At 39.7% G+C, this 16,056-nt stretch overlaps 2 protein-coding genes across 2 annotated transcripts; one reads left to right on the top strand and one right to left on the bottom strand.

The window, feature by feature from the left end:
- Positions 1-298: 298 nt before the first annotated feature.
- On the top strand, positions 299-752 carry LOC6548416 (male-specific sperm protein Mst84Dc). The gene is made up of 2 exons (XM_001976688.3): positions 299-414; positions 473-752. The coding sequence occupies exon 2, from the start codon at positions 491-493 to the stop codon at positions 644-646; it is 156 nt and encodes a 51-aa protein (XP_001976724.1). The 5' UTR covers positions 299-414; positions 473-490; the 3' UTR covers positions 647-752.
- A 9,503-nt stretch (positions 753-10,255) lies between these two features.
- Positions 10,256-11,177, bottom strand: LOC26526894. Its single transcript, XM_015157389.2, has 3 exons — positions 11,047-11,177; positions 10,663-10,987; positions 10,256-10,610 (listed from the first exon to the last, which is right to left on the bottom strand). The coding sequence occupies exons 1-3, from the start codon at positions 11,145-11,147 to the stop codon at positions 10,365-10,367; spliced, it is 672 nt and encodes a 223-aa protein (XP_015012875.1). The 5' UTR covers positions 11,148-11,177; the 3' UTR covers positions 10,256-10,364.
- Between the last annotated feature and the right edge of the window lie 4,879 nt (positions 11,178-16,056).

Below are 16,056 nucleotides of genomic sequence, written 5' to 3'. Positions count from 1 at the left end.
GGTAGGAGCATTTGGAATATTTAGTATATTAATATATGTTCCAAGAGGCACTGGCGGAAATGCGTAGTGGTCATTAGGCTTGCTATGATATTTGCGACACAAAACGCGTGCCGTGTGCGTGTGAGCTAAATGCTAAGGTGGTGGCCACTCACATTTACCACATGAGTTCGGGACAAAGTTAATCCAGTGGTAGTGACCAGGGCAGACTAATTTAACGTTGTTAGTTACCCACATGCAAATAGGGACAATTACAAAAATAGTTATTCAGATCACATTTGCCCTGATCGGGTTTCCGTAGCTTGTCAAATTTGTGAACAGGCTCTACTGCCGAGATATATTTAGTCTTACACTGGCCTTCAACACGACAACATCAAAATTTATTGTTACCTGTTTACATTTTTGGAAATTTTTTGTGTGAGTAAGCTAAAATATCTATGTTTTGCTATATATGTTTTAACGTAAAGGTGTTTAGAACTAGAACAGCTTCGTGATGTGTTGCGGACCCTGCTGTGGAACTTGCTACTACCCTTGCTGTAGCCCCTGCTTTAGTGGCCGCTGTTTCGGACCACGATGCGGGTTTTATAGTGGACCATGTGGACCTTGCTGCGGGGGCGGATGCTGCAGCAGTTGCGGACCGTCTTGTTAATTTTGGTATTCAGTAACAAACAATATTAGAAAGCACAATTTGTTGACATGGCCTATTCGTCTTGAAAACAAGATCAAGTCGTAATAAAAGGTGCTCGACTTTTCAAGCCTTTTTTTAATGCGGGATATCCATCAATTACGCTGGTAATTGGTCAATGACTGCTATAAAATCCCCCTATGTAGTTCTCTTGGTTTATATTGTTAGTGCTAATTTATGCGCAGCCCACAGCGAAGGCTAAATAGTTTATTAGGCAGGACCAACACTTCAAAAGTCAGCGGGTCAGTTAAAAACCAGTTGACCGAGCTGACCGCTTCATATTGGGCCTGTCTCGCCTGGTCACTTCCTGTTTTACTTCTCGTCCCCTCGTTTGATTACTGTGTGGTCAGTGTGAACACGAATTAAGCAGCGTGTTATTAGGGGTTGTGTTACAAAGCAAACATGACATGAGCCTTATTATCAATTCAAGCAGCGTTAATTGGCTTTAGATTGTAGGAAGGGGTCAAGGGCCATTATGCTTGACCGTTGGCTTACCGATTTACCACCATTTAGAAAGCAGGGAGGGACACTTCATGTTTGAATATAAGTTATCAGAGCTTTTCAAAGTGTGTATAGTCCGACTTCGTTCTAAAAGTCACTTGCTATTCCCTGCTTTTGTTCCATGCGTAAAATCAACATCCATATCCCACCAAGACGGAGCGTCGCGTCTGGCGACGACAGCGAACACATTATTTTAATTTTCCAACAAAATTCTTTTCTTTTACCCAAAAAAAAAAGCGAACACGAAAAGAGAACAAAACAACATTTGAAGGGTGGCAAAGAAACCCGAAAATAAAAATTGTATATCGTAAAAAGAGATTCCTCAGAAGCGGCCCATTAAATGAGTTTAAATAATTTATGCCATTTGCAAAGTGTGAAACGTTCAGTATCAGGATTTATAGTAGGGTAAAATGAAAAAGGGGCTTGTATTTGCAGAAACGCCAACGATTTTTAAAAAGGTACATTCATACTTATAAGAACAATATGTACACAAATGAAAGTAGTGATAACTCATAATGGTTTAATACAAGCCCATCTTCTGTAAACAGTCCTTCATTTTACAATTTGCAAATCTCGATAACCCCTTAATTGTTATGCTCTGCAGATTATTATAAATAATTGTAAATAATTTTGTAGCTAAATACTTTAGTAAATATTGAAAAAGTCTTACCGAAAGCTCCAGCAGCTATGGCCGATATCTTTCTGTAGCATAAGTTTATAACTTTTATAACATAAAGTCTGAGGAATCTTATAGTTTTAGTCGGCAGTTTCGAATTTCGTATTTCAAGAATTAACCCCCAAAGCTATCATATTCGGTATTCTTCGAACTCACCCAAAACCAAATCATTTTAAATTGACTTGAATATTTTTTAGAATTTATGTATGTACATACATATGTACATAAGAGTTTTGTGCCTGTGGTTGTAGGCCGCTTATGCCAAGAAATTTAAATTCTTCTTCTAGTCTCTTGGCAACGCGCCCTCAACGCTTTTTATGCGTTTTCCGACGTAACGTGTGTGTATGTATGTATGTTTGCTCATTAAAAGTTGGGGAAAAAGGTTTACCATCTTCAGACTTCTTTGTTTTCCGGTTGGTTTTTTTTTTTTGTTTTTACATTTTTTCTGCTTTTTCGCTTATTATAAGCAGGGTGCTTCAATCACTAATGAAATTCCGATCGCTCACATTCGTTTTAAAGATGATAATTGTTTTGGAAATTTTATCAAATATTTTCCAATTTGGAAAATTAACAAACAAATCGAAACATTTGTAAATGTACTTAAAAAAATGAATTACATATACTATTTCAAGGTAAGACTTGGAATACGTAAAAATTCGGTACTGCTTTTCCTGCTCCAATCCCCGATGACCCCTTTCTTGACCACATCATAAGTCAGCCAGTACTTTAGCTCGGTTTAATAATCTTAACAGTTATATATCTATCGCCCGCCATTATGGAAATCAACGCCAGCAGTGGCAGCATCAACGACTACCGCAGCAGGGGCGGCAGCTTCACCATCGCCAATGGTTACCAACAGAAGTCCTCAGAGAACCCAACGAAAATTCATAGCATTTTCATTCCAAAGCCGAGTAATTACGCATTCAAGTAGAAAAAGTTTATCTCTTGTCGAAAAATTGAAAAATTTTCATTTCATAAAATGAGATTAAAACGCGAGTTCGCTGGTCGCTGTTAAGCAGCAATGAAGCTGTAGAAGAGTTCACTGGAAGCTGCCGTAAAGCCATGCTAACCACAAAACCTCGGGAATGGTTTGCCGAAACCGGAGGAGGGTTGGTTGGGTAAGAAAAGCTGCCGGGAAGGGCTTAAATCTAGAAAGTTTACTCCCAAAATATTTTTAAGAAAATTATAAAACCGTCGAAGAAAACGACGGGGAAGAAAGGAATGATGGGGAGTGGTAGGTCCGAACTAAGTAAAAGGACTGGAAAGCAAAATAATAATGGCCTCCAGCAGAGAACAAAGTCCGTTGGAGAAAGGGTTTCAGGCAAGCCGATGAAGATGCTAAAAGCGATGACAGTCTGGCAACGCCGCAGTGCGTGTGCGTGTGCTGGGGTGTTGTCCTTCCATGTCCTAACGCACTTTCAACCCTTTTTGCGCTGGCGGGGAAAATTGCGTAAAGTGCGAAATACGCTGTGTACATATACGAGTACTTACACACACACAAACAGCTTCTTACATTATGTACACCGAAAATGTTTCATTTTACGATATACATATATACCATGCCTTCACAAGTAGATGAAGTGACTGAAAGGGTTGTCCCAGCTAGAAAATGTTTCCTTTTGACATTTATTGGATTTCAAAATGAAATCCATTTGATGGCAAACGAAGCTTTGATATGTGGGTTAGCACGGCCTTAAAAGCTCGGTAGTTAAATAAATTAACAGCCTGCAGGCGGAAAACAAAATAGGGGATAAGGTATGTATAGGGGTGAAGGCTTAAGTTATCTTTGATTGATGTGCATAAAAAACGCTTTTTTTTTTTTAAATGGTTAAAGTAGGAGATTTATCTAAGGATTTAATTTTAGGATTTTATAATATTTCTGTAAATTCCCATTTACTGTTTAATAAACACTAATGAGCGATTTTTTATTTTTTCGTCAAAATTTCCCGACGAAACTAAGGAAAAAATTATAGTCGCTTTGACCATACTCTGGTTTCTACCGTTATACTGTCTCACAAACATTAATTATGTTAAAAGTATTATTACCTAAATCTTAGATTAAATAAAATCTCTAATTAAGAGGCACCTTCAACATAATAAAGATTTGATATTAACCTATCTGTAATGAACTTCTAGAGACGTAGACGCAGCGCAAGAACGCAGCCAAGCCCACTCTAACACCCACAAACATTTTAAAAATGTTTCAATTTTAGTTGATATTATTATTTGTCTTGCCATATTCAACCGATATGTTAAAAACGTCCCCCAAGCGCAAAAATTTGTCACGCTGTTGGCAGGTTCTATCGGCAAGCCAAAAGAAAAAAAATGTAATTACCTCATTCGAGCTTGCACTAGCTGATGAAAGGGTACCTTATAGTTAAGGGACTCCTATGTTCAATCCTCAATTGTTTATCATTTTAATTCGATCACAATCGTGTTACTGCAAGGGTATATACGTTTCAGCTTACCGAAACTAGCTTAAGAAATTAAATTTGACCTTTAATTACTTGATTGTTATATGCGCTTGAGTTCATTAGGCAAAACAAAATAATTACTTTTTTTCTGATTGTCGACGGTAAGCGGATCGAAAAATAGTATTGCTCTGGAAGGTAGCTGCATCAAATTATCGTCAGGGATCATTTGAATTCATATACTTTGCGACGGACAAAAGGGAAGGTTGAGAATAGATGCTGCCAGAGGAGATCGCGGGTCACATGAAAGACAAATTGAAAACGAAAACGTAGAATACAATCATTTAACAATCAAAAGTGTAAAGGTGCCAAATATTAGGCAGAACAAAGGGATAAATTAATCGCTTTCATATTCAAATTGAAGTGCACTTCAGGAACGAAAAATATAAATCTGATTTTGATTTGGCACGTAGCCTAGAGTCCAATAGATGACGGGCCTTTCAATGAAAGTGGCGCCCTCGAGAGCTTTTCTGTCTCCTGTGCTTTTGATGCTACCACCTTTCCTAACCCGTGTAGTTCCCGCTAATCCCTTCCAAATGAAGAACGGCATGCGGCTTGGAAAGCGTATATTTAAGTTTTTCTCGCCCTCCAGATTTATATGTGAGCTGCTCGTACGTTTTAGCGGGAAAGACAAAATGGCGGTGCTTCTCGAACTAATCCAATTTATTACAGCTCCATAACTTTTCCTATTTGCCTTTTTCTTGCTCTTCTTCGTTCCACACTCGAGACTGACAGACGCTAAATGCGCCTTATTAGATGAGCTGACTGTGGGTGTTTTTATGTGTGCCATGTTAGCCCTCCCATTCACCCTACTTCTATGACCAACTTTGACTCTTACGCCACCCCCTTCCTCGAAGGGGTCGTCTGCTTCAATTTCGAGCTTTTATTTTTTTTCTTTTTATGATAAATTGCATTTATCAACCACCGACGCCAAAAATTCCACCACCGCACCACCACCAACCTACGCTGCCACCCTCCTCCTAGACAATTGCAATGCTTGAGATGGGGTGAACATGCGTCCACATTGTTGTTGTTAGGATATGGACACACTCGTGTAAAGGATTTAGCTTTCGATTAAATCTAAGTCTCTACACCCCCGAATTCTCGGAAAATGGCTGAAGACCGTCCGTGGCTGCTCAAATTTTTTAAAATATTGCTGCATATTTAAATATAAGAACTACTAATTTAGATAAATGAAAATAAATGCCGATATGCATTTGTGCTTAGTTTTCTTTAAAAGAGGTCTTTCTAAAACAAACAATTGTGTGAAACAAATTGTGTAAAATCTGTTTGCGTTCTTCCCACAGAGCCGTCAAAGGCTACAAGAAGATATAGATTTTGCCACATTAAAAAGAAAAATATTTGCTTATGCTCCTCGGAAGTTTATCAAACGGATGAATGTCTATATATGTATCACCTAGTGTCTACCCAGAGTCCAACGTAGTTGAGCTCGATTTGCCGGTTGATTTCCCGCGGACAAATATCGCGTGTTTGTCCTTGATCCCATGGAGCGTTAAGTGCATCCTAGCGGCAGCTCCTTTCGTGTCTGGGAAAACAATGAAAAATTCATGCAAATGAAAAATAAATGCACACAAGCCAAACAGGATAATGCAGCGCGGAGCACCACAACGCAGTGGGAAAATAGAAACACATTTCATGCAATTTCGGACTACGATGCTTTGCTCATGGTTTTTCTACTGCCTTGACTCTTTTGTCTGTGGCACGAAATTTCAATAAATTATGCACAAATTTTCGTGGTTTTCGCGCTTTTTTCATAGTCGTTTCTTTTTCTTTCTGCCACACTTTTCTTGCTATTTCATTCAAATTGGTGTGCATTTTATACTTTTAGGAAACAAAAAAACTGTACGCGCAACGGTTTTAGGTTCAGAAAAGACGGAGAGAGGGAATTTCAACCCTTTTCAGAGCTATCACAGCATCCAGCTGCTTGAAGTAATCCCTTTTTGGGCGATCCTCGGGTATCCTTGTCTACCGATATTGAATACTCAGGTAAGCGATATACGGATGCACACATCAGTCTGCGTATGCAAATAAGATTGATTAAAAATTTAAATAAGGCTCTTGCCAGGGGACACCTTTTTGTTGAAAAGGGGGAAAACATTGACAGCTGCGTTTTGAATCCTCGAATTTGTGGATCGTTGGTCTCAGCTTAATTGAATTCACCTCTTGAACTCGTAGCGAGCAAGCGTAAAAACTTTTTTGAATAGGACAAATTTATAAAAACCATAAAACACGTTCCCATCCTTCGATGCGATCATTCCATAGTTCGTCTTGCGACCTATAGGTTCAATGTTTTGTCCAGCATTATATGTGATGCTTTTAATTTTAAATGCTTTACTTTTACCAAGAAAACTGTGATCCGGTCAATAACAGCTTTGTTACTAGAATGAAGTTTCTACTAGAACATAGTCAGTTCGTTGCTCTCCGCAGTGCAAAATGCAAGCACCTACAGCTTGCGCTTGTATAGTGCACTGCACTGTGTTGTGTTGGTTGCTGAGCAGCAGCTACAGTACAAATGATTATGTTTATACTATTAAAGTAATTTACTAAAAAATGACGCCCCGCCAAAACAAGGTAATCGGCAGTCGGCTCTTCCTCACCCTTCCAGCAAGAGCAGACCGTCAAAGTCAACCGCTTTAGCTGGAGGTTAAGTAGCTTGCTGTCTACTTAACTGTAATCGAAGTATGGCCCAGCGAATAGGCGATCAAACGCCGATTTCGATCTTTTCAGCTTGCCGTTCGCTAACTTTTTCACAACATTTTACAAAGAAGATGTATAAGAGTGGTCAAGTGCAAACTGACTGGTGCATAATAGCTTTCCATTCGCTGGTAGCGGTAGTAGTCGAAGTGCTAGATTCGCAAATAATGTGGCCAACTCCTCGCAGCTGCATCTGGACTCATTCCCTTTCTTGGAGGCTGCGAGACCAAAGTGGAGGCCATGTGTGCTTGTTTCGTGCTTGCCGCTCGTTAATTTGGATAGCCTTCTCCGCGCACCGTCGTGTACAGCTGTATTAACCGCGGTCGCTGATTTGGTGATAACGATCGTAATCGTTCCGATCCTCTGGGTGCAACACATGTTGCACTTTCCGCGGCTCATCGTTCACCTTGCTGTTTGCCATATTATTTTCTCTACTTTAGAAAATGGATTTCTGCACACAAATAAGTATGATTCGATATTATCTCTTACAGCTCCACGTTGGATTTTTGCGAATGCGGTCAGAGTGCTCAGAACAATTGCAAGAAACGGGAAATACATGTTTTCTGACTCCTTTTGGTAATGATAAATGTTTATGAAGGGAACCTGCGAAGGATAGTTTCCTTACTCGTTACTATTGGGCCATTGATTGTGCCTAATTAATGCTTCTGTAGCAACAAAACTATTTTGTTTATACACGTAAACCAATCGGTAACTGTAATCACAATGATATATATAAATGTTTATTAAATCTATACTCATAAATATGCATTGGACAAAAGGGTATCCTGACAGGAATACAATATTATGGACTTCTAATTACGTCAAGGAAAGGGGTTCAGGCTCTTGAAAATATAACGTACATACACACATTTGTTGAAACAAATACTGTTCGATTTCATTTCTTCGCCTAAATGAAAAATTAAGTTGCATAAATATGCATGAGAAACCCTATAAAAAACAGGTGAATGTATTCTGGTGTATAAAGTAAATATTACCCTTTTTCAACATTTACCCTACCCAGAAGTTTGGAGAAAGTTGTTAGCCAGGTTTTGTGTCAAACGAAATGAAATTATATGAGAAGCGCAGTTTAGTTGGAGAAATGTGGTCTGCCTTGGGTAGTATTCTCCTGTATATAACTTTGCGCTTCAGTGACTTAAACCCAATTGCCTATAAGGGAAAATTTAGCCCAGCTTTAGGACTTGGGGAGTCATACTGTAATTCTGTACCTTTGGTTTTACATATGCATGTATACAAAAATATATAATTATTCGTTACTACCTCAAAGTAGTACGGGTATGCCACATAACTTGACTTTGAGCAATGATTATTAAGCGCCATGTATCACTCATTCGTTCTTCTGTCGTTATGCCACACTTCCTGTGGGCTGAGTAAAAATGATTTTAATTTTAGATTAGTTAAATTAAAAACCAACAAAAAGTCCTTGCGCTCTTCCCAGCAAAACCATCATAGCAGTATTGATAGACATGTCAATGTGGCATAATATTTGGCTTGCATGGCTCTGGTTACTTAATTTAAAAGACACCCAACGATTATTGGTTTGAAATTGCTTAGAACACGCAAATACGTTTTTTCAGTTTTTTGCAAATGTTTTGTGTATTTTCACGGTTCAGTAAGTAGGTAGGCGTTGATCCAGAAAATACGATTTTCATCGGATAGAGGCAGCTGCTACAACATAATACTAAGGCGGCATTGGTCGCTTGGTCGTATTATTCAACCAAGCCATTAACAAAGTCAACCGTCAACCACTTAGCAGTTTCATGTTTTTTTTTTATATATAGTAGATCTCAATGTAAGCTGAACCGAAAATCTATTAATCTCTTACCCAGTAGAATTGAAAAACGTCCCCATGCTCACACTCTCCAAATTTTAAGCTACTTCTTGGTGGCATAGGAGATGCTGATGCAGCTTCTGATGCAGATCCCGCTGTAAATATGTCGGTGCGAGGAACTAACTCAGCAGCAGTTTGATACAGCACCGCACCTATCATAATGCAATTCGCAAGGCGTTTATGGTTGCCAAGTCAGCATTGCATATTAATATATTTCAGACGTAAGTTTGCGCGTTTCTTTCATGCCTTGTTTGGTTTCACATCTCGTTTCCAATCCATTTTTGCTGCGGTAGTCCTCGTACCTTGTCGTTGGGAAGGTATCCGTTGCACTTCTCACGTGTACATGAAAATCTTTTTTGTGCGCAACAAGTTTCTAAACAAAATTCTGAACTGATAAATGATATTGCAAACAGTTTTTGACTGTGTATACATTGAGTCGAGGCCGTTGGTCATTAATTATTTCTGTGTTAGTCCTTGCAGGCCAGCAGCGAACAGCGCAGGGTTTTTGACATTGCATTGCAATATGCTCTTTTGTTCGTACTAACAGAGAAACTATGGTCCCGTCGTAACATCTTACAAGTCTGAGATAACATATCATAACTTCTGGTGATAATATCACCCATACATAGTATCCAAAAACCTCACACGAAATGCAGCCAAGACAAGCGATCTTGGCGAGAAACCAAAAGCTTCCACAAGTTGCCACTCGAAGAGGGCTCATGATGGATTATTGGTACGTGTTGTGAGACGGGTTTCAAGGATGTAGAATAGGACAGGCAGCACACGAGACTCATTAATCCTGGTGGCAAACGGGTGCCCGGGTGCCCTTCGGCTGCCTTGCCACGACTCATTTGTGCTGCAAACTTTCTGCTTGATAAATTGCCCATAATACAAGCACACATTCTCGCTTCTCTTACAACTTTGTGGGGAGCCAACCCCAAACCATGTAGAGTGAAGACAGAAGCTGTAAAAGGGCTGGCAGCTGTTTTGGCCTGAACTTTTTCGATAGATAAACACTTAACACGTTTTGGCCAGTAATTTAAATACTCCCCTGTTGACGACCATATATTTACTCACCATTCAATCATATTTGTGTGGCAGCGACATGGAGAGCACTTTAGCAACGTGTTTTCTGCAGCCCTTTGGCGTTTTGATATGCAAATACTTCGGCACCGGTATTCTTTTATTTTTCTCAATGCGTTTTTTCTTTGTAGTGCCATGTCTGTAGACAATCTGATACCGTCACGTTATGTCAAACTTATTGTTGATTTGTTTTGTGCGATTGTCACGTTTTTGTTCTGATTACTTAATGCGATAAATGGCAACTTAAAGTCATGCTTGAAAGTGTTGCCTATAAATGATCTATATTTAATGTTGAAAAAAATATATAAACTCGTACATTTAAGCTCAAAGGCATCAAGTAGTAAATATTTGTCTGGTTAGTTCGAATCGCTACCACTGATATGGCTCTTAATCAGAGCTGCTGTAATTAAGAAATCTGTCGTCAGCCGATTCCGAGTACTCTGATACTGAGCTTGACAAGGATGGTGATGTCCTACCAGAATTTTGACTTGAACCGCTCAAATCGCACTGATCACCGTCGTCCGATTCACTCATGTCTTCCTCTTCAAAGTCACCAAAGGAGGAATCCGATTTTATGATCGGGTCCCCAGGTGTTAAGCTTAGACTGCCTTGATGTCCATCTGATTGACACCCCTGCGTTTGTCGTTTAGAAATGCACTTCTAGTTTCTTTACGTTTGCACTTACCATGACCAGATTTCGACTTCTACACAAGATTTGAGCGTCATGCAGCTCCCTCATCAGGGCATTTCTTTCCATTGAGTGATACTCGCGTTGAAGATGACACTCGGATTGCAGCTCTCGGTTTTCTTTGCGTAGGTAAAACATTTCGCTTAGAATTTGATGCTGCTTTTCAACTATAGTAGTCACCAACTGCTCCAGGTTTTCGATTGTAACCTCGTAGTCCTGTAACTTTTTCTTAAGGAGCCAGTTTTCTGCACGACAGTCGGATAGATCTGAGGCCGACAACGTAATCTTAGGACCATTATGCTCTGATGATTCTTTATCCACCCTAATAAAAGTCCAGTGGTAACCACAGATATTTTAATTTTTAGTTAATTTATCGCTCACTCGTTAAAAGCGCTCATGTCGTCATTTGCAGGCAAAGGAAACGCTACTAGGTCTCTGGTGTCAATGTCCCCGAGATCATGGAATTGGCATATACAGGACATTATAAATTCGAAAGTAGTTTACAACATCAATTGCACATGACTTTCCACACAGAGGTGACTAGTTCCTCGTTTAGCATAAATACATACATAAATGCCTTAATTCCCATACTGCAAAACTACGTGTCTTTCTGGAAATTAACTTTGCTCCACTAATACCAACCGAGTTCCCTCCAATTTTAAATGGTATTACCCCTCTCAAAGCAGACTATTAAACTAAAACTGCCCGAACAGATAAGGGTGTCTCTGGGCAGCCCACTTTCTTGTAAATATTTCACTTTACAGACTGAACCCATCTTCCGCTCGCTGCATCCCCTTAGCCAGTGGACACTTTACGACTTGACATTTTCACACTTTGTTGGCAACGTTTTGGAAGCTTCCTACACATTCCCCCCTGTGGGGTATGGCAACTGGCTTTTGGGTCGTCCTTGTTACCGCGTCAAAGTCAACGTCGATGCAGGCTCCATGGACTTTCATCCGCCTGGGATCCGGGTGCAAGTGTGTGGCTTCAGCTGAATAAGAACTGTATAGGTGTGAGACACTCCTTTTTTGTGTGCGTCGGTGGATTGAAGTGCAAAATTGGTTTAAGTGTTTGCTAAATTGGCAGCAAAATGGCTTTTTCAATTTATACTCAACGTTTATGTGCATACTCGCAAATGGCAAAAGCTGTCCAAAAAGTGAAGCAAGAAAAACTAAGCATTTTTTCCCGCATTTTTTGGCAACGGGTGCCGCCTACCTATGTAATTGATATTTCCCTGTTTGTTGACTTCGGCATTGCTTGGGAAGTCATTCTGGTCCCATAAGTAAACACACTACCAAATACGCGTACACATATGTAACTCAAAAAGGTCGTTTCACACGCTTACTATCCACGCTAAACGTTTTCCCATAACTGTATTTTCCTTGCACACATCTCGTATAATAGAGATAATCATGGCTTACACCCAAGTAACTATTGCAAAGCACATATACGAGTGCTCGTATTTTATGGTCTATTTGTACCGTCTTAGGGTCGGCAGACAGGCCAGTTAAAGTCGTATCGTAATCGTGATACCTAAACAATGCCAAATTACATACCAGAAGGCGCTACGCAGACCATGTTAACATAAATATCTTGTGCCTCCGCTGTTTAAGAGTATCCTGCGACTCAGCTCGCCCTTGAGGGATGGCCAATCTCTAAACGCTCAACCTTAAAATAGAGAACGCATGCAAGCGTTCATTTAAAAAGGCATAAGTCATACGTGGCTAATAAATTGATTTGCTAGAGTGGATTAGAGTTCATTGCTATGACATATACAGGATGTTCTAGCTTTGCTGCGGAGCGCTGTTCTTCGTTGTTGCTAGTCTTTAGGGAAAGTAAGCTGGACCTTGTTGGAGGCCCCTGTTAGTGCAACACAAACCGAACTGTTCATAAGTTTAACTATGTGAGCATTTGGGGGAAAAGTGTTCTGCCGTTGGTAAGAGCAATGAATTGAAACCCCCAAACGATTGGCGGACTCCTTCCAGGCTCGGTCGCACTTCTTACCAAGACTTTGGCTATGAAAAAAAAAACTTTTAAAATGCCAGTTTGAAGTCTATTATTTGCTGGACACGAGCATATATTGATTGCATCGCAGTCGTCTTGGTCAGCCACAAGATGCAGGAAAGCAAATTGCTTCAACAAATACTCGTACTCCCAAAAAGGGGCTGGCGATGTGGAGGATGATGTTGATGGGGTGTGGTGGGGTTTGGTAGGTTGCGGTGTACCAAATCACATGGTAATCGGTGGACTACGAAACTGAAACCAGAAATAAAAATGCAATCGGAGCCAAGTTTCGGAAAGAGGTGTTTCAAACCCGTTTGCAGGCGCAAAGTGCAGTTCTCCTGTGAGGGTTTGCAGAGTCTTCGGTGTCTTGGCGGCTTCGTGTAGTGCAGCATTTAGCGTCTTGATCGGTTTATCACCGATTAATTAGAGTTTGATAAATACGCGCACGCCGTGAGTTTATAAATCATAGTAGCAGAGCCAATACGGCCCAGCTAGACAGTTCTAAGACTATAGAAGCTAGTCCTATAATAAGATCCAACGAAAATTTGCATATACAAAATCCCACATAAAAGAGTAGAAGGAAAATTTTAGAGCAAATCATGTTTTACTTTGGTGTACTTTGCTTTTTGATTTTTCGCCGCATTTAGCATTTTCTTTTGTTTTGTGCTGTCGCTGCCATACAAGCATATTTTTTTTTAAAAACATGTAGGCTATGCAAGTGGGATGGTGTTTGTGCAAAAATATCTTTGAACATTTTGCTGTGTTAGAATTAATTACGAAAAAAGGTCCTTTGGGATGGGCTTGGCGGCAACGATAAAATGACGACAGCAGTTATGTTATACAGAAATAAATTATGAGTGCTAATTAAAGGTTTTACTTGTTTTTGATTGGAAATGGTAATGCAACCATGATAGGTCAGATCTTATGATATTTAACTACTTAGAAAGACAATCAATTTCAAATTTCAAATTGTTATTCATTATTTTAGTTATTTTCTTTATAATATTATTTTCCATCCCCATTCTAGTGCGAAATTCGCTAAATGACAAAGAAAATGTATTTCGGAACTGAATGCTCATTTTAAAGGCCTTTATTCCCACATTTATGAAAATATGCCAAGCGAAATGTCTTATGGTTTATTACCGCAAGAACTCCCACTGCCTAGCAGCATACAACAGAAACTAAGATGGAGGATATTATTATTCGACGACTACTCGGCACCATGATTGCTACCTTTTAGCTGCATTCGTATTGCATTTGTTGGGAGACGTCTATTATTCTTGCCCATGGCAGTGGCAAAAATGTTGACCACTTTCTGCATGGTAGAGTTTTTCACTCCACTTCAGCCTTCGCCGTCTAATACCGTCCACTGCCCTCCCGTTTTCTGTTTTTGTCGCACTGAAATTGCTCTTGAGATATCTTCGTTACGGAATGAATGACTACTTGGGACTGGTACTTCGCTCTGAACCTAAAGTATTTGCGGTTTTTTCTTCGCATCCTTTTGCACAATTATCCTGATTTCAATAATACTGCGTCGTAAACAAAGACGTAGACTGACCTCCGAGAATAGGTGCAGGAAAGAGGTGGTCGAGTCCAACGTTTGTATACAAAACTATTATTATTTGCTGGTTTAGGAATTTTTAGTTGTTTCTTAGGTTTTTATCCTGGGATAGACATCCTTTTCTCATGACCGTCAAAGTTTGCCTTTTAGATAAAGTTTGGCTTGGCTCGGAAAGGATTCAAAATAAATAACAGGAAATTGTATTTCAAATTTATTTGTAAAGTATAGAATACTTTATACTTTCTTCCAATTATGAATTCCTAATAATAAATATCCTTACTGCTTTTCTGCTGCATGTGCCTGTCCATCACACCTTTTAAATGCTTTAACCCATTATTATAAAATTGGCTTAATTTGCTGAAAGTAGCGCCCTTAAGTAACATCAAATGGCCCGAAGCTATAACGACACAGCCTTCACTTGCATACCATTTTCCAAGCAATAAAATCTGTACAACGAACACCCCTGCTTCTCAGGCACAGCGTGCTATTCTACACACCACACACACGCGTCGACATTTATCAAGAATTCAACTGTCATTTTGGCAATCGCAAAGCGTATTTAAATGCTTTTGCAAGGCAATTGAACATTCATAAGCTTTAATGCCGGCGAAAAATTTACTTACACTTAGATCTCCATTACCGCCGAAACCTGCAAAAGTACACAACCCAATAACCCAATATTAAGGAAATTGGATAATAGAACGTGCAGAAATAAGAGGGAAGTATGCTGAGGGTGTAAGCCGCCCTCACCACGGGCATGCGAATTTTCCGACCTGCAAAATTTTCCATAACAAAGCACTCAATGAGACACGTGACAGTTGTCGAGTGTGTGTGCTTGCAAAACAAGGCTTGGTTTTGCATTTTCCAGTTTTTCGCGATGTGTCAATGTGTCGCAGTCAAGTGTATAATTTGTGGCTGTTTTTTAAGAGGCTTTAAATATATTACTTCATTTAGATTTGGTGGAACCAAGTGTGGGGGAAATTCGAAAGTGTGAGTACAATGGCTATAGGCCGGATGTTAATTTCTGCAATGTGTTTATTCAGTAAGGAAATTACCTTTTTAATTATCTGTCGCGAAACAAGCATTATATGTTACATCGAGAAAAACAGAGTTTTTTTTATTTCCATTTATTTTTCGATATAAAGCAAATTCTTAACATCCTTTGACCATACCGCCTATAAATACTTCGTCTGGAATAGGTAAAGAGGAAATTACAAGGGGCCTACCGAAAACTCGATAACAAAATCCTTATATAAAAGCAAAAATACAATTTTTGGATAAAAATAAAATACAGCCCACAGAAGCAAATTGCGGATTTCGGATCCTTGCCCGTCCTGTTTCTCACATTTCCCTGGCACAGTTGGCATCAAATTATGAAGTAAGTAGGAGAGCACTCCATGCATTAAAAACCTTTTAATTTGCTAAATCGCCTTGCCAGACATCGTCGGCAAAGCGCACATTGGGGCTGCCCGGGCCGTTGTAGTTGGGTTCCGTTGAGGATAAGCGGGCGGAAGCGGATGAAGCTGAGTCTGTGCACATTTTTGAGATTTCTAGACGCCTGAGTGGGCCGCTCAGCCTACAACCGTTCCGAATCTCACATAGACACTTGTGCCTGCTATTCTGTTCGTTCTTTTTGGAACTGGGTAAAGTTGAATAAGCCATGCAAACACTAGAAAGCACCGAGACTACTTGAGTATGCTTTCATCTGCCTTCGGCTCTTGGGCCGGGCGATAATTTTTTACTTTTGTTTTCGGAGCTAACTTCGAATTCCAACAGCCCCGAACAATGAAGTTTTTCTTCTTGTAATATTTTTCTTCACAATGAGG

Source organism: Drosophila erecta, unplaced genomic scaffold (assembly GCF_003286155.1).
Source record: "Drosophila erecta strain 14021-0224.00,06,07 unplaced genomic scaffold, DereRS2 tig00000092-arrow-pilon, whole genome shotgun sequence".
NCBI lineage: Eukaryota > Metazoa > Arthropoda > Insecta > Diptera > Drosophilidae > Drosophila > Drosophila erecta.
The sequence above is the reverse complement of the archived record's forward strand: the minus strand, read 5'-3'. Positions and strand labels throughout refer to the sequence as shown.

What these genes read in the sequence shown, in the direction of transcription:
- LOC26526894 (XM_015157389.2), bottom strand. Translation starts at nt 11,147, where the DNA reads ATGTCCTGTATATGCCAATTCCATGATCTCGGGGACATTGACACCAGA. An exon ending in GACATGAGCGCTTTTAACGA is followed by an intron (nt 10,988 to 11,046) that starts GTGAGCGATAAA and finishes GACTTTTATTAG; the next exon opens with GGTGGATAAAGAATCATCAG. An exon ending in GAAGTCGAAATCTGGTCATG is followed by an intron (nt 10,611 to 10,662) that starts GTAAGTGCAAAC and finishes CGACAAACGCAG; the next exon opens with GGGTGTCAATCAGATGGACA.
- LOC6548416 (XM_001976688.3), top strand. Translation starts at nt 491, where the DNA reads ATGTGTTGCGGACCCTGCTGTGGAACTTGCTACTACCCTTGCTGTAGC.